Raw genomic sequence first — 25,439 nt, 5'->3', positions numbered from 1 at the left:
GAACCCAGAGACTTATGTGTAGGCCAATCATGTTGGGTATCAGCCACAAAAGTACCTGTGAAAGATAGAATGACACTGGGCCTTGAAAAAAATGCTCGTCTGAGGAGCTTGCCTTTACTGGCAACTCATGTGGTAAGTGTGGGCTTGCAATTTAGAAAAATGGCTTTTCAAAGAAGCAGATATTTGTAGATGCTCTTCCAAGGCTCTACACCACTGCACAGATTAAATCCTAAAAGAGAAAAGTCACAATTAAAAGCTAAACTATTCCTGTTCTGAGGGGTTTATAAGAAGACTTACTGAAAACTTATGTATCGAAATATATAATGAAAACCTAACTTTTAGTAGACTTTCTTAGGAGCCAACAATGATTTGCATCTGAAGAAGAGCATGTGCTGCCTAAAATTTAAAAAGACAGAACACTATAGTAAAACATAAAGTCCTGAATACCCCTAACTCCATCTGCATCGACCACGGCTGGCCTCTGACCTCGCTTCTGCCTGTGCCCCTTGCTGCTGTTCCACTGATCTGTCACTGACTCAGCCTGTATCCTGACTTCGCTCCTGCCTACATATCTGTATCTGGTCCATCTGCCTGTGTATGACCCAGTTCGTCTGATTCTGCCTCTGTCCCCATCACTGCTGAGCTGCCTGCTGCGAGTCTCTGCCTATATTTCTCTGGCACCTGCTCACCTCCTGTCTTCTACCAGCCAGTACCAGCCAGCTCCTGTCTCCTGCTCACTGATGTCCATCTGGCACTCCTGCTCCACTGTAGTCTACTGACGGTCTTCTCCTTCTTAATCCAAACAGTCCGTCCAGCCCCGCTGATAGCAAGACCAACTGGCACTCATGCCACTCTGTACTCCCGTGCCACCTGTCTGCTCTATCAGGGGCCCGAGGCAGAGGTGTAAGAGAGGCCTTCTTTATCGTGTCAGGATCTTCGACTAGGTACTTGACAGACACAAAAAAACTATAAAAACCTAACAGAGCATCTCACCTTTCCCACCTTAAAAATGTATTGACTGTCATTTTCCTTGACTTTTTAAAAATTTTAAATGTAAAATAAAATATTTTCAGGTAGGGATCATTTCAGAAATGGTCAAATCTGGATGTGTGTTCATTCAGGATGTTACCCTTTTACCTACAGTACCATAATAGTAAGTTCCTCTTCTGTTAAAAAGCCAAATATTGAAGTCCTCATCAACGGTAGCAGAGTCTTATATACCTTTTGAAGGGTTGCATCGGAACAGTATGATAATTCCTCTCTGCTTTACTAATGTGATAATAAGTGTGGAGGAAGCAGATCTAGGGACAGTTATCCTCCGGGATGAATTATTACCACAATGATGGAAGTCCCAGTAGTAAATGAACACATATGTAACACCTGCGTAAGTTTCACCAACAGTAGTTCCATGTATTCATGGTTACCAATACCCCTGTCCACTTACATCCTAAAAGGGATAACAAAGAAAAAGTTGTAGCTAGTATTACTTTGGATGTAAAGAACAAAGTTAATACTTTACTAGTCAGCTGCACCTCTGTTCTTGTGGACAGAGCTTTCTTTTTTAAGACACGTATTTCTTCTTAAGATCTTATTTCTTAATCCAATCAGGTTTAAAAAATATATTTTTTAATAACTTGTTCAGTTTTTTAGCATAGGCCTCAGTGAATTGTCCTCCAGGCATAAATTAGAATAAAACATCAGGCAAACACCGAAATCACAATCCAAAACACATCGGGGTTGATTTACTATTACGAATGCCAAAATAAATTGTCGTAACTAGGCAAAAACTGTGGAAATTAGCGTGAAAATGGAATGCACTGTAGAGCCCGGGAAAAAATAGTCACAAAATCAAATTTACTATAGGTAAACAGAGACCGTCTAAATCAGTAGTCGTGATCGAAACATTGGAATTGGACATGGAAATAATGTTTAGAGCATGATATGACAGCCTAAATGGTTCTATATTGTTTGAATATGATCTGCTTTTAAACTACTAAAAAAATTTATGTATATAGTAACTTGAAACATCATTGAAAGTCTGAGAAGAGATAAATTCCCCCTCTTTCTACTTTCTATGTACCAGCACAAGTGCGCATGCTCAGACATGCAAAATAGTCACAATTTAAATCCTATTCCTTTTTTCTCACTTTTTGCTGTCCATCTCACAAGAATCTAAATGGAAACTCATACAGGTGTCTTCACAAACCACAAACAATACCATTGTTGATGCAAATTTTAACCGGTTCCCGACCAGCTCACGCACATTTACTGCGGCTCAATGGCACCGCTGCACAAAATCCCATACATATACACGTTTCCTTTTAAGAGCCGCCAGAGGGCATCTGCGCCGCCGCATGGCGGGGGACCCGATGTGCATGGCCGGCGGTCATGATCATCACCGGCCACGCGTGATCGCCTGCACTGGCTCACTATCTCAACTCTAATTCATCCCGCAGGTGTTCTATCAGGTCAGGACTCTGTGCAGGCCAGTCAATTTCCTCCACCCTAATCTTGCTCTTCCATGTTCTTATGGACCTTGCTTTGTGCACTGGTACACTGTCATGTTGGAGCAGGAAGGGGCCATCTCCAAACTGTTCCCACAAAGTTGGGAGCTGGGTGCATTAACTTTTCCAAAATGTCTTGTTATACTGATGCCTTAAGAGTTCCCTTCACTGGAACTTAGTGGACAAGCCCAACCCCTGAAGAACCACCCCACACCATAACCCCCCCCCCCCCCCCCCTCCACCAAATGATTTTGACCATTACACAAAGCAAGGTCCATAAAGACATGGATGAGCGAGTTTGGAGTGGAGGAACTTGACTGGACTGCATAGAGTCCTAACCTCAACCCAATAGAACACCTTTAGGATGAATTAGAGTGGAGACTGCGAGCCAGGCCTTCTCGAACAACATCAGTGCCTGACCTCACAAATGCGCTTCTGGTATAATGTCCAAAAATACCCATAGACAGCTTTCCCAGAAGAGTTGAAGCTGTTATAGCTGCAAAGGGTGGGCCAACTCAATATTGAAACCTTCGGACCAAGACTGGGATGCCATTAAAGTTTATGTGCGTGTAAAGGCAGGTGTCACAATACTTTTGGCAATATAGTGTCAATTGTCTCAAAGGTAGTGGACAGGGGTGGACTGACAACTCATGGGGCCCCCGGGCAATAGGAGATTATGGAACCCCCAGGCAATCAGAGATTATGGGGCCACACAGTAGACACAAACACACACACACAGCATACAATCACATGGTATACACAGACATGTTTCTATTGGCTGAGAAGGTAGTGAAGAGGTGGGGTAGCTATAATCTCTGGATTTTTAGACCAAAAGGATGTCGGTAAGGGACATTTCAGAGACAGATGTAAAAAAAACCCACAAATTTTTACATACTGTCCCTGTTTTTTTTGAGGCTGACAACCCTGATGGGCCCCCCCCCCCAATAGTCAGTCCACCCCTGGTAGTGGACACTTGGTTTCACCAGGTAAGTGTAGGTTCTAAAGAGGATTGAGACACAAGGTCAAAGGAAGCGCACCCTGTAAGGGATAATAGGCTTCTCATGAACTGCTACAAGATTGCACACATTGGAGTGACAACAGGCAGAAATAAAGCATGGTACAAATTGTGGTCAAACAGGCAAAAAGTCAGGATACATAGATAGCATAGATCAGAGGTGTAACTAGAACCTTTAGGGCCCTAGTGGAAGAAAAAAAATGAAGGGCCCCCCTGACCATTGGAGCCCTTTCATTTGGTCCCGGGGGCCCTTTCCTCAGGTCTCACGGCCCTTCCCTCTGAACACGGGGCCCTACCCTCTGGGCCTGGTGCCCTTCTCACTGATCCGTGGGCCCTTTTCTCTCAAGAAAAATATTTCTGTGCAACTTCGGTTCGATTTGAGTGCCTTAGACTGCAATGTTAAATCACAAGAGTCACAAGCAAGTTGCAATGAAGTCAAACGCACGTCTCAAGGAAGTTACAAGGAAATTGCAAGCAAGTTTCACGACTGTGAGGTCGCAGCAGTGTGAGCTGAGCTGAGCAGGGACCCTTTCACATGTTCTACAGTGGGCCCCCTTCCTACTGTCTTGGGGCCCCTCCATGGTGGCGGAATGCCAGGGCCCAGTCGCAAGCGCAACCTTTGCAACCCTGTTAGTTCTGCCACTGGCTAGATCATCCAGGAACAGGCAAAAGTTCAGGACAGGAAGATCATAAATATGGTCTAACAGGTATCAGAACTGGAACAAAAATCATGGGTACAGGAGCCTGGGAAAAGATACTCAGAGAGGTCTTTGCGCTGGCAATTCCCAAATACAGCGAGAAGGTTTAACCCCCTGGCGGTGTTCCCGAGTCTGGCTCGGGGTGGAAGTTTTATACCAAAAGCGGTAACCCCGAGCCAGACTCGGGACCGCATCGCTGAATGCAGGAGGAGGTTTATTTACCTTGTCCCCTGGATCCAGCGATGTCCCCCCGCTGTACGAGCGGCTCGTCCTCTGCTCGATTCATCCCGGAGCCGATCTCTGTTCCCTGCGAGAGTTGCGACGCACGGGGACGGAGATCGGCGCCAAATTCAAAAAGTGAAACACACACATTACATACAGTATAATGTAATCTTACAGATTACATTGCTGTATGTAATAATTTCACATCCCCTTTGTCCCTAGTGGTCTGCCCAGTGTCCTGCATGCAGTTTTATAATATAAAAATTGTTCTTTATGCCTGGAAACTGGAGATTGTCCATAGCAACCAAAACTGTCCGTTCACATCAAAAATTATTTTAGACCAGCTAGAAAACAGCGAAAATAAATTAGAATCACTCGCAGAATTGAGCGATAGCGATTTGTGGGGAGATCCGTCATCAAACACTGAAAAGTAATGACAGTGACAATTCTGCAACTGAGCAAATTTCAGTGTTTTTGATTTGATTACATTATTGAATAATTTTTATTATTGTTATATTATTATTTGGTATAATTATTTATAGTTATTTATTATATTATAATTTATGATTTCATTTTTCAAACTTTATCATACCCGGGATGTCTGCTACACTCTGGTTTGGACAGATTTAAGTGAGTTATTCCTAAGAATTACAGGACTACAATATAAAACGCCAAATTTTCATGCAAAATAATTGTACCGCTTTCAGCACCTAAAATCTGAAATAATTGTACCACCAGGGAGGTTAAATGTCTTTCCTAAGCTTGACCTAACAGGAAGTGACTGGCAAGACTTCTTACTAAGAACCAGCACTGGGAGTGCAAGAGTGTAGAAACACATGAATAGGAGGAGAACTAAGAAGATTTTTTGAGGAATTCTGACGTAATTACACATTTGAAAAGGAATCAAGTATGGAAGCTAGGTGTAAAACAGCAGAATGATCTGGCAGACAATGACAAGGGATGGCTTTGGAGACAGCAAATTGTGACACAGGTCAAACAAGTCATACATACTTAAGCCATATTACGGAGTAGAGATTTTGTTCCGTGATATTTGTTATGTTAGAATGATTTGTTTCCGGAATTTGTTTGGTATATTCAGATTCGTTTCCTATATTCGTTATTTATAAATCGATTCGAATTTGAAGAAATAATATTGTATTCTAATCTATTCTATTTTATTCTACTCTATTCTTTTCTTTTCTATTTATTTTTTAAAGAAATTAACAAAAAAGGCCTAACTAAATTGTAAGGAAAACTTAGGAAAATATACCAAAACAAATGTCACTGTAATAATATAAACTTAGTCTACCTTAAAAGTGGACAGAATCAGTCAGTTGACTGTACAGCAGTGGACAGTGTGTGGACAGTGTCAGTAGAACAGTGGATGGGGTCAGTAAAGCAGTGGACATGTCAGTATGGCAGAGGTTGGTTTCAGTAGAGCAGTGGATGGTGCCAGTCAGTAGAGCAGTGATCAATGTCAGTAGGACAGTGGACAGGGTCAGTAAAGCAGTGGACATGTCAGTAGGGCAGAGGTTGGTGTCAGTAGAGCAGTGTAAGGTGTCAGTAGGGCAGTGGACTTTGTCAGAAGGGCAGAAGGCAGTGGCAGTAAGGCAGTGGACGGTGTCAGTAGTTTTTTATTCATTTGTTTATTTATTTAGTCTTTAGAATGTTTTTTTTTTTTTTTACAAATTTATATTTTATTATTATTATTATTATTATTATTATTATTATTATTATTTCTTTGCAGCTCCGTTGTGGGGTTTAAACAGACCCATGATGACTCACTTTTGAGTCACAACCCTTAATTTCTATCTCTGTAGCCTTAGCTGCACAGAATGAATGAACAAGAAGAGCTCTCTACAGATTTTCATGTTCATTTACAAACTGTATTTGTTTTTGAAGTGTTGCATAAGGGAATTAGTCACCCTTGATGGAGATAAGTGTGCCCTCCCAGTTATGTCATTGGGATTGTTTCTCTCATTTGGTAAATTCTTTGATGGCGTGCAGGTATGAGGAGAGCAGAAACTCAAGGCATCTTTTTTTAAATTTAGCAATTATATGGCAACCAAAAAAAAGATACATTATGTGACAAAGAAACAAAATGTAGCATGATTCCATAAGTTCTTTACAAAAGAACAGGGGTAGGCAACCCCCGGAAACTAGGGTCACCAGTGGCACTCAAAGCCTTTCTTGCCGGCATTCGACTCCCTCCCCATCAGCAGAGCAGTGCAGGGAAGTGATGGTGAGACACTAATGCATTCCAATTTCAGAATTCCCCACACCACACCTTTACTGAAGGGGAGGCACTGCGCCCCCACACATTGTAAATGAAGGGAAACATTGTTTGTTTCTTCAACTTTGCTGTAGCTGCGATCGTCAGATTTTGTGATGGGGAAGAGATTGGGTGCAGTTCTGTTGGGGGGGGGGAGTGGTCCCTATTTCCAGGAGGAGGAGGACTGTCATTGGCCACTACTAAACCCAATCACAGTCCTGCTAGCCCCACCCACCATCTGGAGGAAAACGACTCACTTGGTTGCCACTACCAATCTCAGAAAGAAGGGATTTCACTGTGATTGAGAAAACCACAATCAGGTGTGGAATTACTGTTGAGCGTCTGGGAACTTTATTGAAATTATTCCTGAACCTTTGTGTCACTTACTACTGAACCCCGTCCGGCACTCTGTGTCCCTTTAAGCCACAGCCAGTATTCAGTGCAATGAAAATCACACCCAACTTTTGCTGCGGCTATTCATGCCACACTTTTTTCTATTTGACATCCCGTAAATCACATACGTCCCCTACATTGCATATATCCCATGCATCGCATACATCCCATACATCCCATACATCCCATACATCGCATACATCCCATACATCGCATACATCCCATACATCCCATATATCACATACATCCCATACATCACATACATCCCATACATCCCATACAAGCAAGTGGTCTGGATGTGAGAGGTGGATTAGCAGGATGATTGTGCCAGGACAGGTAGATGTGTCTCACATCTGCTTCCTTTCACCACTCTGCATATCATAGGGTACAGCGGTGGAGCAGATGTGCAGGGAGTTATAGTGGTGGAAGAGATGAGAAGGGGGTTCAGCAGTGAGACAGAAGAGCAGGGGGGTTCAGTGTTGGGCCAGATGAGAAGGGGTTTAGTGGTGGGACAGAAAATCAGGGAGGTGGAGCAGAGGGGCAGATATGAAAGGAGGTGTATTGGTGGGACCTTCTCCTATGAGCCTGGAGCAAATTAAAAATCCGGAAAGGAGAAAAAGGGACTGCCACCCAGCATTATTTCAAACCTCCACTACAACTATGGATCCACTCTGGGGTAATGTCAGCCCACCCTGGCACTAGGGGTCTTCTTTCCCACCAGGGTGTTGCTACAGATGTATATGAATAACTGGTATGATATACAAATCTTGACTATTCATGGAAAATGGTCCACATCCACTCGAGCCTTCTAAAGCCCAGTACACACCTCTGGGCTGTACGAAAAAAAAAAAACCCTCACAGCTCAGGTCGGAGCTGCTGTACCAACAATCTGATGTTAGTACAGTGACCTCCCCTGTACTATTGTGTTCTGACAGGGGGATGCCCCCTGTCAGAACACTCCAGTCAGTGCTCTCAGCCATTGGCTGAGAACGCTGATCAGGAGCCGGTCGGCTGCTAGTTTTCCAGCATGCTCGTCTGGCTGCCATACACACAGGCTGAATGTCGGAAGGTTTTTATTGAACCAGCCGATGACGCACAACATTTGGCCTGTGTGTATTAGCCTTAAGTCTCCCTCTTAATGAGAATGCCATCACCTTATACTGTAAGTGGGAAGGGCAAAGCCTGATACCCAGCTCTGGACTTCATGCAGAATGATTTAAGAAGCTCCTAAATGCCCTGCCAGATTGTGGGGCCACAAATCTAAAAATTGAAGCAATCTGGGGATTGTTTTCTTGACTTCCTGGTTTCTGGAAAGGGTATCATTTGAAGGAATTATGTTCCATTGGTGCTTTCAGTGGGAGTAATCATGCTTCATTGGTGGTGTCAGTAGGGGGAATTATGCTCCATCGGCAGGGCAGGACTTAGGGTGGTGAGGGCCCCTGGGCTTGAGTCACTTTCGGGCCCTACCTTCTATACATTACCGTATGTATCGGTGATAACACGCACCCCAAGTTTAGGAGGGAATTTTAAGGAAAAAACTTTTAGGAGGGAAGTTTAAGGAAAAAACTTACATTTAAATGCCCATCAATGCAGCCTTATCAGTGTCCATCTGCAGCCTTGCCCATCCATCTGCAGCCTTGTCCAGTGTCATTGCAGCCTTGTGATTTTCAGGCTTGTCATTGCAGTTTTGAAGTTTAAAAATGGCGCTGCCGAGATACCCGAGTCCTGTGTATCTCGGCGGCTCTCGGGTCCTCTCGCAGTCCCGAATGGAGCCGAGAGTAGTCGAGTGTACTCGGCTCGGCTCACAGTCATGCCCAGTAACTGTGAGCGGAGCCGAGCTGGGTAGACTCGGCTATGTATCTTGGCGGGGCCCCCTATTGGGTGGGGCCCATGGGCTTGAGCCCAGTCAAGCCCAATGGTAAGTCCTGCCCTGTCCATCGGTGGTGTCAGTAGGGGGAATTATGCTCCATCAGTGGTGTCAGTACTGGGAATTATGCTTCATCTGTGCTGGCAGTGGGAGGAATTATGTTCCATCTGTGATGTCAGTGAGAGGAATTGTGCCCCATCCCATAACCTCTAATGTAAGAATCCTTACAAAAATGTGAGATGTGCTTATATATCTCTAGCAAAGTGTATCTTTGGATTGACTTGAAAGTTACCTAGGCTTATGCATTTGTCCTCATTTGCTCAGTTTAAAATGCTCAGGTCTGCAACACATTTACTGAAAACTCCTTTCTTGTATTTAAAAACCATTGTTTATTCATTGCTTAAACTTTTTTTCATGAGATATCCCCTTGTGTTCATGTCAGGTTTGAACCAAATGATGAAACATTTAGGAAGAAACATACAGATTACAAGAGCCCAACTGGAGGCTAAGATGGCAAAGATCTCCATGGCCACAGTGTACTTTCCCTGGGCACTGAGAGATGCTGGGATATAAGATATCCAGACACTGAGGAAGGCCACCATGCTGAATGTAATAAACTGGGCCTCATTGAAGCTGTCAGGAAGTCTTCGTGCCAGGAAGGCAACAACAAAACTAATGGTGGCCAGGAGAAAAAGGTAACCCAACATGGTCCAGAAGGCAATGTGTGACCCTTCATTGCACTCAACAATGATCACATCAGGTTTGACGTGAATATTGTACTGGGAGTATGGAGGAGATAGTGATAACCAAGTGAGGCATAAAAGTAACTGTAAAAAAGTACATGAAAAAACAATGACATAGGATATTGTGGGCTTGGTCCATTTCCTTAGATTGCTGCCAGGTCTAGTGGCCATGAAAGCCAGAACCACCACAACAGTTTTGGCCAAAATGCAAGAGATGCACTGGGCGAAAATCAAACCAAAAGCAACTTGGTGCAAAAGACATTTCTTGAAGTCTGGATAGCCAATGAAAAACAGTGAGCAAAGGAAACACAGAGACAGTGACACCAGCAGAAGGCAACTTAGATAATAATTATTTGCTTTCACTACGGGAGTTGTTTTAAACTTAATGTAAAAGTGTAAAATAACCAAAGGAAATGAAAAAGAAAAGAGAGAAGTAGAGGTCAGTGTTGCTCCTAATGCATCTTCGTATGGGAGATACTCTATGGGCTTCTGGAGGCATTTGTTCTTTTCTGTATTTGGCCACTGATCCCATGGGCACTGAATGCAATCAATGGAATCTGAAACAGAAATAATGTGTTACAATCCAATTCATGTTTCTAAAAAATGTACAAGGTCCTGGGGATAATTGTACAGAAATACCTAAGAACACCTTGACCCAATGAAAAAATGCAATATTCTTTTTAAAAAAGGGAGCTGTTGATGACACTCAAGGTCTATTTACACTAATTCATGTGCACTGTAGTGCATAATAAAGAAAGTCCACAGAGCTGGCAGCTGCAAGCTGTGGGCGGAGGTACGGAATGACATGTGCTGGGACCGCACAGTCGCCGTCTTTAGGGAAAGCTAGATGACCGCTTGAAGAGGGTGGAGTAGGCGGGGCTAGGGGCGGAGCCGAGGATTAATGCCGGGAAGCATGCAATCTGTGAGTGGAGGAGAAAACGATCCCCACCCACCCTCCCTGGTTATAGTGGGGTTTTTTCAGGTCAAGGTTATTGAGGCTTGGCAGTCTTTGGGGTTGTTAGAAGAGGTAAGGTGAGGTTCAAGTAGAAAATGGTACTTCCAGGGTATGAGGGGTTAACCTGGAAGGGTTAAAAGGGGTAGGTCACTGCGTTTGTTTGGGTATAGCCTCCGAGACAGGGGATTCCATCTGGAGGTCAAGAGGTAAAAAGTTATGGAAGTAGTGCACAGTGACCAGTATGTTTTGGTATACTATTTACCCATGACCCATTACAAATGTTGACATGTTTACTGTTATCAAAGTTATTTATGGAAAGTTTATTAAAATATATTTTGTTAATAAATTAAGGCCAGTTGGCCATTTATTCCAAATCTAGTCTAGTCGTTTCTTAATATTGGCCGGGTTTGGAGAGGGTTTGGTTATGGGGAAGCAGGGCCGTCTTTAAGGCAGGGCAAAAGGGGCAGCTGCCCTGGGCCCTGTCATTGTTGGGGGGCCCAAAACAGCTGCCTCATACTTGCCAACTATCCAGGTTTAAATTCCCTTGTCCCTTGAAGTTTTATTCCTGTGCTGTGTCCCAATATCTCAGTGTGAAGTGCTGGTACTAATGCTGCTCAGCTCTGCCCTATTGTTGTGTGCAGATGAGTCACCTGCAGACCCTGTGTTTACATGTAAATAGCTGGAATTCATATGTAAATAGCGGCGACAATACTAAGGAAATAGCTGCGGCCGGTGGCATTGATATGTAAATAGAGGCGGCATTCCTATGTATATCATGCTCCCCTGCTGTGAGGAGGTGATGTGCTGCAACCTCAAGCAACTAATCAGTGAGCCGTAATGTGTGCTGTAACCTCTAGCAACTAGTCAGTAAGCAGTAATGGTATTCTGTAACTGCTGGCAACCAATCATAATTGGTTCCTGATCTGATACAGAAAACTGATTTTAAGTCTAGCTGCTATTTATCGTATGTCTCAGAGTAGGCGGAGAGGGAAATTGCATGGGGGGGGGGGGGCAAGAAAAATTTTGCCCAGGGTCCAATCTATATTAAAGACGGCCCTCTCCACGTGATGGGGCGGATGTGAGAGAGGTGAGGGGAGGGGCCTGACTGCGGCGTCCTCGTGGGAGATGGTGGAGGCCCCGAGGAGAGAGCCGGAGGCGAGTGCAGTGAGAGGGTGCTCTGCCCCGGCGTGAGAACTGATCAGCCGCGCCGATCTCCAGCTCCGTCCCCCCCCCCCCCCCGAGATCGACGTCAGCGAACAGCGCCGAATGACGGATAAGGGGCCGCTTCGCTGCTCAGCCCGAACAATCTCCCGCGTTGGTGTGAGCAGGGCGGGAGAGCGGGAGGAGAGCAGCCGAACGAGTGGTAAGACCGGAGACTCTCTCTTAGAGACAGCGGAATCCCAGTGAACCCGCAACGATCCCCGTTCTCCTTAGTGAGGACACAGAGGAGGGGAAGACAAGGTCAGATGGTTCCTTATTGCTTAATCTTCAACTGTGATGAAATGTGTTTACTGACAAAAGTAATACCGGATAGACTGTGGTATGGTTCAAGAGATATGGTTTTGCTGAAGCCTTTAAAGAAAGAAGCAGTTAACCGGGTAAGGTAGATCCCGTTCCCTGAAAATAGCGGGATAAACATATAAGGGTCTGGCTTATGGCTCCTGTTTGGAAAACTTGTCTGCACCTGTATGAAAATCTCGCTGCGTCTACCTGTCCCAATTGTGTTGATTGGCCCCAGTATCCCCCCCTCTCTCCCTCTCTTAGTCCTTTCCTTTCTTCATGGTTTTCTGAAGTGAATTAAAGGGACGGTATCCTAGTGTACAGTTCATCTTTAACTGAGAGTACTAATAGCTTTGGCAGACAACGTCTGCAAATCTGAAGTTCAACAACGTAATTACAGCAAGCTGACTCCAAAGTAGAAACTGTTAGAAGAAGGAAGAGGAAAGAAGGAAAGGGGAAGGAAAGGAAAAAGGAAAAAGAAAAACAAAGTTGGGACTCAGGAATTTTAGTATTTTTTCCCCTGATTTTGGCCCAATTACACGGCAAAGAAGGAATAAAAAGTATTTAAAAGGACGGTGCCTGTTATCAGGCAAGCCACCTCTATTACGAGCCTGGGAGCATAAAACCTGAGGCAGTACGGTAATAAGATAAGAGTAATCCCTAACAAGAGAACCGCTGGGAAAGTGGTCCCTGAGAAACCCTGGGGAAAAGAAAGACGAAGGGAAACATGAAGGGAAAAAATACGAGAACGAACGAGCCTAAAAACTCAAGGGAGAGCTTGAATTCCAGTTCAATCCAAAAATATTTAAAAGAAACAAGTCAAAAAAGCCCAGGTCTCGAGGGATATCAGAGAGGGGGGAGAGAACGGAGGAGGGAAGCTGGAAAACCGGAGGGGGCAAGAGGAGACTCTTCGGGAGAAGAGGGGGATCAGGAGAGGGGACGAAAGCAAGATGAGACCCCATCTCAGATACCTACAAAGGGGGAAATGCAGGAAATGTTCTTAAAATTAGAAAATATAATTAAAGCCGAGATCCTAACTGTAAGGAAGGACATGGGGCACTTATTGAAGCGAGTTGAAGAAATGGAGGATCAAACAGGAAGACAGGCCAGGGAAATAACGGAATTAAAAATACAAGTAAAGAAATCGCAGGAAGCGCACAGAGAGACCCGGCTTAAGTTAGAAGAACAGGAAAATCAAAGCAGAAGACAAAATCTGAGAATTAGATCACTGCCTGAACAATCGGGAGAAGATTTGGGCAGAAAAATGGGAAAGATATTTAATCCCTTATTGGGAAAAGAAGAAGGGTTAGAGTTAAAATTAGAACGTGTAATCAGAATAAGGAAACCTCAAGGACTGAGGGAAGAAACCCCGAGAGACGTAATAATAAAATTTCAGCAATATGAAGATAAGGCGAAGATATGGAGTAAGCTGAGAGGCCAGGCCCCAATTCAATATGATGGAGTAGCGTTACAGATCTTCCAGGACCTGGCTCCGGGAACCCTGGCTCGCAGAAGAAGATTAAAGCCCTTATTAGACCAACTGAGAAACGCAAATGTAAAATATACCTGGGGTTTTCCGGCAGCCCTTGTAGTACAGAAGGAGGGGAGGACGCTTAAGCTCAAAACCCTAGATGAAATTGAGGACTTCTGCAATAAAATAGGAATCCCAATCCCCCTGTTCCCATTAGACCCCTGGGAGGGGTAAGGATTAAGAAGGAAGGGGGAACTGAAGGCAACTCAGTAGTGGCTTAATGGTCCTGTGTCTGTTTTTCCAGATTTTTCCTTTTTTTTGTTTTTTGGTTTCGATCTTGGGGTGGGGGGGGGGGGAGGTGCGGTTGGGGGGGAAGGAGGGGGATTGGGGTCCTTGGGGAGGTGGGAGGAGGAGGGACGCAGTCAAGGTCATACCCTAGGTGATTGGGCTTGCAGAGTGAGTAATACTCATTATGCAAAGCAGAAGCCCGGAACGGGCAGAGAGGGTGGGTAGGGGGGGGAGTGTGGGTGGGGGAGGGAAAGGGGTGAGGGGGGGGAAATGTTCCTGGGGGGGTACCAAGATATACCATAAAGCGTGGAGTAAAGATTCCCAGAAAAGGCCTAGATGGCTGAGATAAAATTAATGTCATATAATGTTAAGGGGCTGAATTCGCCAGATAAGAGGTTTAAGCTCTTAAAAGAACTACAACAACACAAAGCAGAAATAATTTTTCTTCAAGAGACGCACTTAACCCAAGACACAAATGTGAAATTGCACTCCGCGAACTATCCATCCTGGATTTACGGAGACTCACCAATTAAGAGGGCTAAGGGAGTGGCTATAGGGTTTAAGAAGGGCAATAAATATGAGGTCTGTGATAGGTTGATTGACCCAGAGGGGCGATATCTATTTCTGAATGGGACAATAGGAGATAAAAAGATTACCCTAGCTAACATATATTGCCCAAACAAAAACCCAGAGAGATATCTGATGCAAACATTGGGGAGGCTTGCGGAGTTCAAGAAAGGAGAGGTAATAGTAGCAGGGGACCTTAACTTTTGCTTGGATCCAGCCGTTGATAGTACGTCCGGTGCAAGGGGGAGAAATATGAAAAATATAAAAAAATTAAAACTCCAGTTGAGGAGTAGTCAACTGATAGATGTATGGAGGATACATCATGAAAAAACAAAGGATTACACGTTTTTTTCCCCAGTGCACGGGACGTACACCAGGCTGGACTATTTCTTGGTGGATCATAGGTTACTGGAGTTGGTCTCAGAAACGAAAATAGAAATTGCAACTTTCTCAGATCACTCCCCAGTTGTAATGAAGCTGAAGATACCTGGGACACAGAGACGCCCCTACTCCTGGAGGTTAAATGAGGAGCTCTTTTGTGATAAGAAAGGGGTGGATATCATACAGAAAGAGATTGAATTCTATTTTAGAACAAATAGTACAGAAGAGGTATCGGGAGCTGCCCTATGGGAGGGCCATAAGGCATATGTCAGGGGTATCCTTATAGCTATAGGGTCCAGAAAAAAAAAAAGGAAAAAAAAGAAGAAAAGGAGAAGTTAATGAGAGAGGTCTATAGTCTGGAGCAGAAGCATAAAATGCAAGGGGGACAACAACAGGAGACCTTTCATCGATTGATCAATAAGAGAGAGGAACTTAAAGATATCTATGAGGAAGAAACTAGAAGGGCACTTTTAGGTAGAGCCAGAGAAAGGTACTATTGGGAAAATAAAATAGGAAAAAATTTAGCGAGACAAGTGAAAAGTAAAAGAGGGGTCAATTTCATCGACAAAATAAAGGATAAGAAGGGTAAAATGGTATACACGTCTGGGAAAATAGCAGAAGTATTCAAACAATATTATGAGGCCTTGTACAATGTAGATAAGAGAGGAGATCAGGGAACAGGGCAAAAAGAGAAAATGAAAGAGTTTCTAAGAAAAGCCAAAATGCCCCGCTTAACAGACGGGGAGAGGGAGGACATGGAGAGTCCCATCATTGAAGAAGAAATCTATAAGGCCTTAAAAGAGACAGCCTCAGGGAAGAGCCCGGGTCCGGATGGGTTCGTAATTTCGTATTATAAAAAATTTAAGGAACTTTTAGTCCCCCACTTGTGCAAATATTTTAATGGATTAGGCACTGACTTCGATATGGGGAGGGAATCATTACGGGCAGAGATTACTTTAATTCCGAAAGAGGGGAAAGATCAGACTCTTTGCGGTAGTTATAGGCCTATTGCGCTCCTAAACACGGACGTAAAATTATATGCTAAAGTAATTGCCGCAAGATTAAAAAAAAAACATGACAAAATTGATCCATCCGGACCAGGTCGGGTTTGTCCCGGAGAGAGAGGGCAGGGACAACGGAATAAGGGCCTTACTCCTCACCCAAGCTTTAAAAGACAGTGGGTCCCCAGGTCTATTCCTGTCAATTGATGCTGAAAAAGCATTTGACAGGGTAGACCTCCTCTCTTTGTACCCACAATGAAGATGGAAAAAAAAAAGAGAGGGTTAGGGGGGAGGGGAATAAATTTAAATTTAAGTGAAGATATATGGCGAAGGAAGTTAAGGGGTAAATTTTAAAGGGATATGATAGGATGACTTGGTGGTTTTTCCCTTCTTTTGGCTCTTTTAATGTATAAATGAATAAAGTTTTTGACTGAAAAGGTTTATTAAAAAGAAGTGCTACAATGATGTGATGTTAAGACGAGGTAAATTATAATGAACGTTGAGTTGATTGACACCTCGCTGATTAATTCGCTGAAGTAGCAAAAAAAAAAAAAAAAAAAAAAAAAAAGACGGCCCTGTGGGGAAAGTTACATCACTCTGGGCCTAAGTCCCTACAAATGTCATGCATGCATTCCTACATTGCAATACCATTCATGTGTAGTTCCATGCTGCAATGAATAGCAATGCATAGTAGTGCGTTGTGTTACAAAAAAGGGTCACATTTGAATTTTGGCCCATTAGGTTGCATTGGCTGGCATCCCCTTCATTTAAATAGGATGCTTTAAGCACTTCAATACCGGGCACTTTTACCCCCTTCCTGCCCAGTCTAATTTTCAGCTTTCAGCACTGTCACACTTTGAATAACAATTGCACAGTCATATAACGCTGTACCCAAACTACATTGTTATAATTTTGTTCAAACAAATAGAGATTTCTTTTGGTGGTATTTAATCACCACTGGGTTATTTCTTTCTAAATTAACAAAAAAAATGTGTAAAAAAACCTAAACATTTTGAAAAAAAAATGAAAATTTTGAAAGAAAATAGAAAAAAAAAAAAGAAAGAAAACTGGAACATTTAAAAAAAAAAAAAAACGCGTTTTCTTAGTTTCTGTTATAAAATAATAAATAATATAATAATAATATTTGTTCTTCATAAATTTAGCCCAAAATGCATTCTGCTGCATTTCTTTGGTGAAAAAATAACAAAAATCAGTGTATATCAGTCTGTAGGAAAGTCTTAAGCCCCGTACACACGAGCGGACTTTTCAACATCCAAAGTCCGACGGACTGAGTCCGTCAGACTATCCGATCGTGTGTGGGCTGCAACGGACTTTTGACTCGCCAAAGTCCGAAGGACTTTAGAATATGGAACATGCTTCAAATTTTTCCGAAGGAACTCCGCCGGACCCGGTCCCTTAGAAAAATTTGCTCGTGTGTATGCTACTCCGACGGACTAAAACCGACGCTAGGGCAGCTATTGGCTACTGGCTATGAACTTCCTTATTCGAATCCAGTCGTACGTCATCACGTTCGAATCCGTCTGAGTTTAGTGTGATTGTGTGTGGCCAAAAGTCCGTCAGAACTCCGTCGGAACTCCGGCAGAACTCCGGCAGAACTCCGGCAGAACTCCGACGGAACTCCTTCGGAAGTCTGTCGGACATAAGTCCTCTCGTGTGTACGGGGCTATAGTGTCTTCAAACTATGGTATATGCAGTTCCTTTAAAAAGTATTCATACCCCTTGACATTTTGCCACATTTTGTCATGTTATAACCAAAAACGTAAATGTAATTTATTGGGATTTTATGTGATAGAACAACACAAAGTGGCACATAATTGTGAAGTGGAAGGAAAATGATAAATGGTTTTCAACATTTTTTACAAATAAATATGTGAAAAGTGTGGTGTGGATTTGTATTCAGCCCCCCCCGAGTCAATACTTTGTAGAACCCCCTTTCACTGCAATTACAGCTGCATGTTTTTTTTGGGGATGTCTCTACCAGATTTGCTCATCTAGATAGTGACATTTTTTGCCCATTCTTCTTTGCAAAATATCTCAAGCTCTGCCAGACTGGATGGAGAGCGTCTGTGAACAGGAATTTTCAAGTCTTGCCACAGATTCTCAATTGGATTCAGGTCTGGACATTGACTGGGCCATTCTAACACATGAATATGCTTTGATCTAAACCATTCCATTGTAGCTCTGGCTGTATGTTTAGGGTCATTGTCCTACTGGAACCTCCGCCCCAGTCTCAAGTCTTTTGAAGACTATAACAGATTTTCTTCTAAGATTGGCCCTGTTTTTGGCTTCATTCATTTTCCCATCAACTCTGACCAGCTTTCCTGTCCCTGCTGAAGAAAATTTTCCCCACAACATGATGCTGCTACCACCCTGTTTCGCGTGGGGATGGCGTGTTCAGGGTGATGTGTAGTGTTAGTTTTCCGCCACACATAGCGTTTTGCCTTTAGGCCAAAAGGTTACATTTTGGTCTCATTTGACCAGAGCACCTTCTTTCACATGTTTGCTGTGTCCCCCACATGGCTTCTTGCAAACTGCAAACTGGACTTCTTATGGCTTTTCTTTCAACAATGTCTTTCTTCTTGCCACTCTTCCATAAAGCTCAGATTTGTGGAGAGCACGACTATTAGATTCTCCCATCTGAGCTGTGGATCTCTGCACCTCCTCCAAAGTTACCATGGACCTCTTGGTTGCTTCTCTAATGAATGCTCTCCTTGCCCGGCCTGTTGGTTTAGGTGGACGGCCATGTCTTGGTAGGTTTGCAGTTGTGCCATACTCTTTCCATTTTCCGATGATGGATCGAACATTGCTCGTGAGATGTTCAAAGCTTTTTTTTTTATAACCTAACCCTGCTTTAAACTTCTCCACAACTTTATCCCTGACCTGTCTGTTGTGTTCCTTGGCCTTCGTGATGCTGTTTGTTCACTAAGGTTCTCTAACAAACATCTGAGGGCTTCACAGAACAGCTGTATTTTTACTAAGATTAAATTACACACAGGCGGACTCTATTTACTAGTTAGGTAAATTCTGAAGGCCATTGGTTCCACTCGATTTTCGTTAGGGGTATCAGAGTAAAGAGGGCTGTATTTATTTGTAAAAAATGTTGAAAACCATTTATCATTTTCCTTCCACTTCACAATTATGTGCCACTTTGTGTTGGTCTATCACATAAAATCAGAATAAAATACATTTACGTTTTTGGTTGTAACATGACAAAATGTGGAACATTTCAAAAGGTATGAATACTTTAAGGCACTGTACTGATCAGTCCTGTTCATGAGGCACTAAAAGGCCAGGACAGTACAAATACCCCCCAAATGACCCCTTTTTGGAAAGTAGACAGTCCAAGGTATTTAGTAAAAGGCATGGTGAGTTTTTTGAAGTTGTATTTTTTTGTTATAATATTTAGCAAAATGAAGAAATTAAAAAAATATATATTTTTACATTTAGTGTGCATTTTAGTGAATGAAACTTAGGCCACGTACACACGGGCGGACTGTCTGACGGACTTGGTCCGCTGAAACGTGTTTCAGCGGACAATCCGCTCGTGTGTGGGCTTCAGCGGACTTTTTCAGCGGACAGTCTGGCGGACTAAGTCTTTCGGAATTTCCGTAATATTGTCCGTCCAAACTTGGTTTCAGCGGACAATCCGCTCGTGAGTAGGCAAGTTGGACGGACTAAGTATGGCGCATGCTCAGAAAGGATTTACACGGCCGAAGGTTGCATTGCAGTGTATTGGACGTCGTATTTCTAGTCCCGTCGTACGTGCTGTACACGTCATCGCGCAAGCTTTCGGCGGACTGTCTGTTCATCGTGTGTGGTCAAGTCCGTTCATTCGAAAGTAGGACGGACTGTCTGTCGGATTGTCTGACGGACTTAGTTGGACGGATAGTCTGCCCTTGTGTACGCGGCCTGAATCATTTAGTCTGTTCTGTTGTAGTTAGCCGTGATTGTTGTAGCCCCATCAGTTTTTTATCAGTTTTTTTTTTACCTATGATAACAGTAAATAGAACAATTAAGGTAAGTGGATCTCCCTAATGGGGGGCCCAACCAGCAATAAAAACTGACAAACTATCTATCTAAAACTTTAAAAATGTTTTGCCTTTAACCACTTGGTGTCCGCGCTATAGCCGAATGACGAACACAGCGCGGACCTGAACTTCCGGGAGGCCATCATATGACGTCCTCCCCTTTACAAACTCCCCGCACATGCCCTGCAGGGCACGTGTGGCGCGCGCTGTGAACGTCGAGTCACTGAGACTCAAGTGATCACAGATCCGAGTAAGCGGCCGATCCTGGTCCCTTACCACGTGATCAGCTGTCAGACAATGACAGCTGATCACATGATGTAAACAAAAGCTCGGTTCAAGAGCCGATCACCGCCTTATGTGCAAGGGACATTGGTCCCGAAGAGGAAGAGGCAATTCTGCCTCATCTGTGCCCACCAGTATCCCCTTCCAGTGCCACCTGCCAGTGCCCACAGTGCCCACCAGTGCCACCTATCAATGCCCATGAGTGCCACCTATCATTGCCCACAAGTGCCACTTATCAATGCCCACCAGTGGTGTCAATCAGTGCCACCTAGAAGTGCTGCCTATCAGTGGAACCAACCAGTGCCGATCGGTGCCCATTATTGCCACCCATCAGTGCCCATCACTGCCACCCATCAGTGCTAATCAGTGCAGCCTCATCAGCGTACATCAATGAAGGAGAAAAATTACCTGTTTGCAAAATTTTATAACAAAATATAAAAATATATATAAAAAAAAAAAAAATAATTTGGTCTTTTAAATTTTTTTTTGCAAAAAATAAAAACTGCAGAGGTGACCAAATACCACCAAAAGAAAGCTTTATTTGTGGGCAAAAAAATGATAAAAATTGAATTTGAGTACAGTGTTGTATGACCGCGCAATTGTCATTCAAAGTGCATCAGCGCTGAAAGCTGATAATTGGTCTGGGCAGAAAGGGAGTTTAAGTGCCCAGTAAGCAAGTGGTTAATGCAATGCATGGCATAAAGATCGCTAACACATGAGCAAGTGCAAGTGCATTTTATCTCTTTATTTGATAATAAAAAATAGTGTGTTATTGGTGGGTACATTCAATTGTAAGCTCCTCTGGTGAAGCAACTGATGGTTGTTGTTTTCTACCAAGTTTTGAAGAATATATCAAAGTCATACAGATGAATTAAGTGTATCTCTAGGCAATATTTTATATATATATATATATATATATATATATATATATATTTTTTTTTTTTTTTTTAATATGGTACAGAACAGTTAAAGAATCAGTCAGGTTTTTACTTTTGTTGGTGACTACCCTTTCTCTCTTCCCTGGGAACCATTATTAGTGGACAGAAAGTGATGGAAAATAAAAAAAAAGCTACTGTTATCATTGGAACTAGAAGTGATGAAACATTTCCAGTGGGCACACCTGCTTCTGTGACTGTGACAGTTATGTAAGACAACTGTCTTCTCTCTTTGGAGAGCTTTACACCCACTTCCTGTTGTGCTGCCGAAACAGAAGGTGGGGGAATTTTCCACAATGAGATATGGTCCTTAAAAACTGATAAAGGTTCTATACATTCCTGAATGTATCTAAAATGAGGAAAGAAACCATTTCCAGCATGGTTTCTATTTGATTATTACATACAACATATTTTTTTATCACCTTTAGGCCGCGTACACACGGGCGGATTGTCTGCCCAACTAAGTTCGTCAGACAATCCGACAGACAGTCCGTTCAACTTTTGAATGAACGGACTTGACCACAAACGATGAACAGACAGTCCGCTGAAAACGTGCGCGATGACGTGTACAGCACGTACGATGGGACTAGAAAAACGACGTCCAATACACTGCAATGCAACCTTCGGCCGCGTAAATCCTTTCTGAGCATGCGCCATACTTAGTCCGTCCAACTTGCCTACACACGAGCGGACTGTCCGCTGTAACCAAGTTTGGACGGACAAAACCAAGTTTTAGCGGACAAAATTACGGAAATTCCGAAAGACAAAGTCCGTCGGACTGTCCGCTGAAAAAGTCCGCTGAAGCCCACACACGAGCGGATTGTCCGCTGAAACACGGTTCAGCGGACAAAATTGGGCAGACAATCCGCCCGTGTGTACGCGGCCTTATTTGGACTCACCCGTATGGTTGGAGATCTCTCCATGGGAACATGGAATGCATTGAAAGCAGCACATAGGTTGTCCTTTTATAGCCGCTCTCCGGAATCCGGCAGGACAGCTCTTACTGCACACTGAAGTAGGAGGCTGTAAAATACATATACAAGTATCGGTTCTGTAATCATTTCATTCTTCTGCCTTTGTTTTATATGTTTTATATTCCTAGATTATAAGCTCTAACGGGCAGGGCCCTCTGATTCCCCCTGTATTGAATTCTATTATAATTGTACTGTCTGCCCTAAAAGTGCTGTTGTAAAGTGCTGCGTAAACTGTCAGCGCTATATAAATCCTGTATAATAATAATAATAATAATATATATTTATTATTTGTGGTAGCTGCAAAAATATGGCTATTTTTTTTTAACTATAAAAAATTTTTTTCAAGTAAATACTAAATGATAGTTGTTTGTGATGCAAATGTATACTATGTATAGTTTATCATGTTTTTGGAAAAACCCCAAAACAATGAGAACAATGAGGGTGTGCAACAGGTAGATTTTAAGCATATTGTATGTACAGTGGGGAAAATAATTATTTGATCCCCTGCAAATTTTGTAAGTTTTCCATCCTACAAAGAAATGTCTATAGTTTTTATCATAGGTGTCTTTTAAATGATAGAGACAGAATTTCAACCAAAAATCCAGAAAAAGCACATGATACAAATTGAGTTGCAGCTCAGTGAGTAAAATAACAATTTGATCCCCAAACAAAACATTACTTACTTAGTACTTGGTGGAGAAACCCTTGTTGGCAAGTGCCGAGGTCAGACGTTTCTTGTAGTTGGTGACCAGGTTTGCACACATCTCAGGAGGGATTTTGGTCTACTCTTCTTTACAGATCTTCTCTAAATCCTTAAGGTTTCTTGGCATGTCGCTTGGCAATGCGAAGTTTCAGTTCCTTTCATAAATTTTCTATAGGATTAAGGTCTGGAGACTGGCTAGGCCACTCCATGACCTTAATGGGCTTCTTCTTGAGCCACACCTTTGTTGCCTTGGTATGTTTTGGGTCATTGTCATGCTGGAAGATCCATCCACGACCCATCTTCAGTGTTCTGGCTGAAGGAAGAAGGTTCTCATCCAAGATTTTACAATACATGACCCCTCAATGTCAAAAAGTCTGCCTGTACCTTTAGCAGAGAAACAGCCCCAAAGCATCATGTTTCCACCTCTGTGCTTGCTTGTAGGAATGGTTTTCGTAGGGTCATAGTCAGCATTTTTTCTTCCTCAAAACATGTTGAGTTGAGTTAATGCCAAAAAGCTCAATTTTGGTCTCATCTGACCACAGCACTTTCTACCAATCCTTCTCTCAATCATTTAGATGTTCATTGGCAAACTTCAGACGGGCCTATACATGTGCCTTCTTGAGGAGGGGGACCTTGCGGGCGCTGCAGTATTTCAATCTATGAAGGGGTATTGTGTTACCAGTGGTTTGGTGACTGTGGTCCCAACTGCCTTGAGATCATTCACAAGCTCCTCCCGTGTATTTCTGGGCTGATCCCTCACTTTTCTCATGATCACCCCTACCCCATGAGGCAAAACCTTGCATGGAGCTTCAAACTGAGGGCGATTGATGGTTATTTTGTATTTCTTCCATTTGCAAATAATCACTCCAACAGTTGTCTCCTTCTCACCAAGTGTCTTGCTGATGGTCTTGTAGCCCATTCCAGCTGTGTTCGTGATTTCCTTAGACAGCTTTTTGGTCTTGCCCATGATGGTGAGGTTTGAATGGAAGAAAAAGATTCTGTTGACAGGTGTCTTTTATACACATACCGAGTTGTCATCGGGAGCACCTTCTTAAATTGATAGGACTAATCTATACCACATGTACCACATGAGCACATACTCTAGCCAGTCTGTGGAAGCCAGAAATATTATAGGCTGGTAGGGGATAAAATACTTATTTTACTCACTGAACTGCAACTCAATTCATAATATTTGTATCATGTGTTTTTTCTGTATTTTTGGTTGATATTCTGTCTCTATCATTTAAAATACACCTATAATAACAATTAAAGTCTCTTCATTTCTTTGTAGGTGGGCAAACTTACAAAATCTGCAGGGGATCAAAAAATGTATTTTGCCACTGTATATGTATTCATTCAGTCGTATCTGACTTACAGCAATTTCATGGGCCAACTCTCTTGGTTCCATGTCTGATACATTTGGAAGCCTTCTTCAGTAGAATTTTCCTGGCAATTTTTTACAAGGTAGTCTTCAGGTCTTTCCTCAACCCTCCTCAATTACTCAGCTTGGGACTGTCAAATGCTGTGCCTAATGCCGCGTACACAAAACCGGACTTTTCGACGGACTAGGTCTGACAGTCTTCCAGACGGACTTTCGCCGGAGGTACAACGGACTTTCCAAATGAACTGACTTGGCCACACACGAATGGACTAAGTCCGTTCGAAAGTCTGTTTGTTTTGAACATGATGACGTAAGACGGCACTAACCAAGGAAGTTCAATAGCCAGTAGCCAAGAGCTGTCCTTGCGTCATATTTGGTCTGTCGGACTAGCATACAGATGAATGTTTTTCCCGATTTTTAGTCCGTCGGAATTGAGTCCATCGGATAGATTTGAAACATGTTCTATTTCTAGGTCCATCTGATTTTTTCCCTGAAAAACAATCGGACTAGCCCACACACGATCGGATTGTCTGACGGACTAATCCCTTCTGACCTAGTCTGCCGGAAGGAAAGTCCAGTCGTGTGTACGCGGCATTACAGTATCATAGTGCAGAGTTTTTATTGGTTAGTTTTGACACCACCCTTCACTGTACTAACCTAAATGGTCATCTCTATTGATACTTCTGTAATCTGGCGGTGCTTTGCTTTGTATCTGTTGATGATCTTACCAAATGATTGTCAGTGGCCCACAACAAGGCACTGGAGTTTATAGTAAAGACTTGGTTATGAGAAGCAGTAGTGTCGTAACCGCCGACCTTCACATGCTGTACGGCACCTTCAGGGCTCAACTGCCAGTTGACAATGTCATAAACTGCTGGCGGGTCTCCATTCTGGTCAAAATACAGTTCTCTACCATTACTTAGCTTCACTCTCACATTTCTCATGTAGTGCAGGAGCCTGGTCATGAAGGGGGCTAAATCTTCTGGAGGTCAAGTGGTTAATAAAGAGCAGACAACGTATGTTATGTAATAAGGGCTTGCAAACTCAAGATCAAACAAGCATATGAACATAATGCAGGAGGAAATGTATGTGCCAGACCAGTGACGGCTGTTTTTTTTGGGGGGGGGGGCGGCAAACAGCCCCCCCCCGGGGCCACCGGTAGAGCGGCACTAGCACAACTGCCACCTACCCCCCCCCTCCCCGCAGCACAGCATGGCACTAACACATGCCTCAACCAC

At 43.2% G+C, this 25,439-nt stretch overlaps 1 protein-coding gene across 1 annotated transcript; it reads right to left on the bottom strand.

The window, feature by feature from the left end:
• Window positions 1-9,221: 9,221 nt before the first annotated feature.
• Window positions 9,222-25,152, bottom strand: LOC143961379 (vomeronasal type-2 receptor 26-like). The gene is made up of 3 exons (XM_077470645.1): window positions 24,930-25,152; window positions 22,043-22,166; window positions 9,222-10,271 (listed from the first exon to the last, which is right to left on the bottom strand). The coding sequence occupies exons 1-3, from the start codon at window positions 25,143-25,145 to the stop codon at window positions 9,361-9,363; spliced, it is 1,251 nt and encodes a 416-aa protein (XP_077326771.1). The 5' UTR covers window positions 25,146-25,152; the 3' UTR covers window positions 9,222-9,360.
• Window positions 25,153-25,439: the final 287 nt, after the last annotated feature.

This window comes from Lithobates pipiens, unplaced genomic scaffold, assembly GCF_037356315.1.
Source record: "Lithobates pipiens isolate NorthernLeopardFrog02 unplaced genomic scaffold, aLitPip1_a1.2 Scaffold_8, whole genome shotgun sequence".
Lineage (NCBI taxonomy): Eukaryota > Metazoa > Chordata > Amphibia > Anura > Ranidae > Lithobates > Lithobates pipiens.
This window is presented reverse-complemented; position numbering and strand designations above follow the sequence as displayed.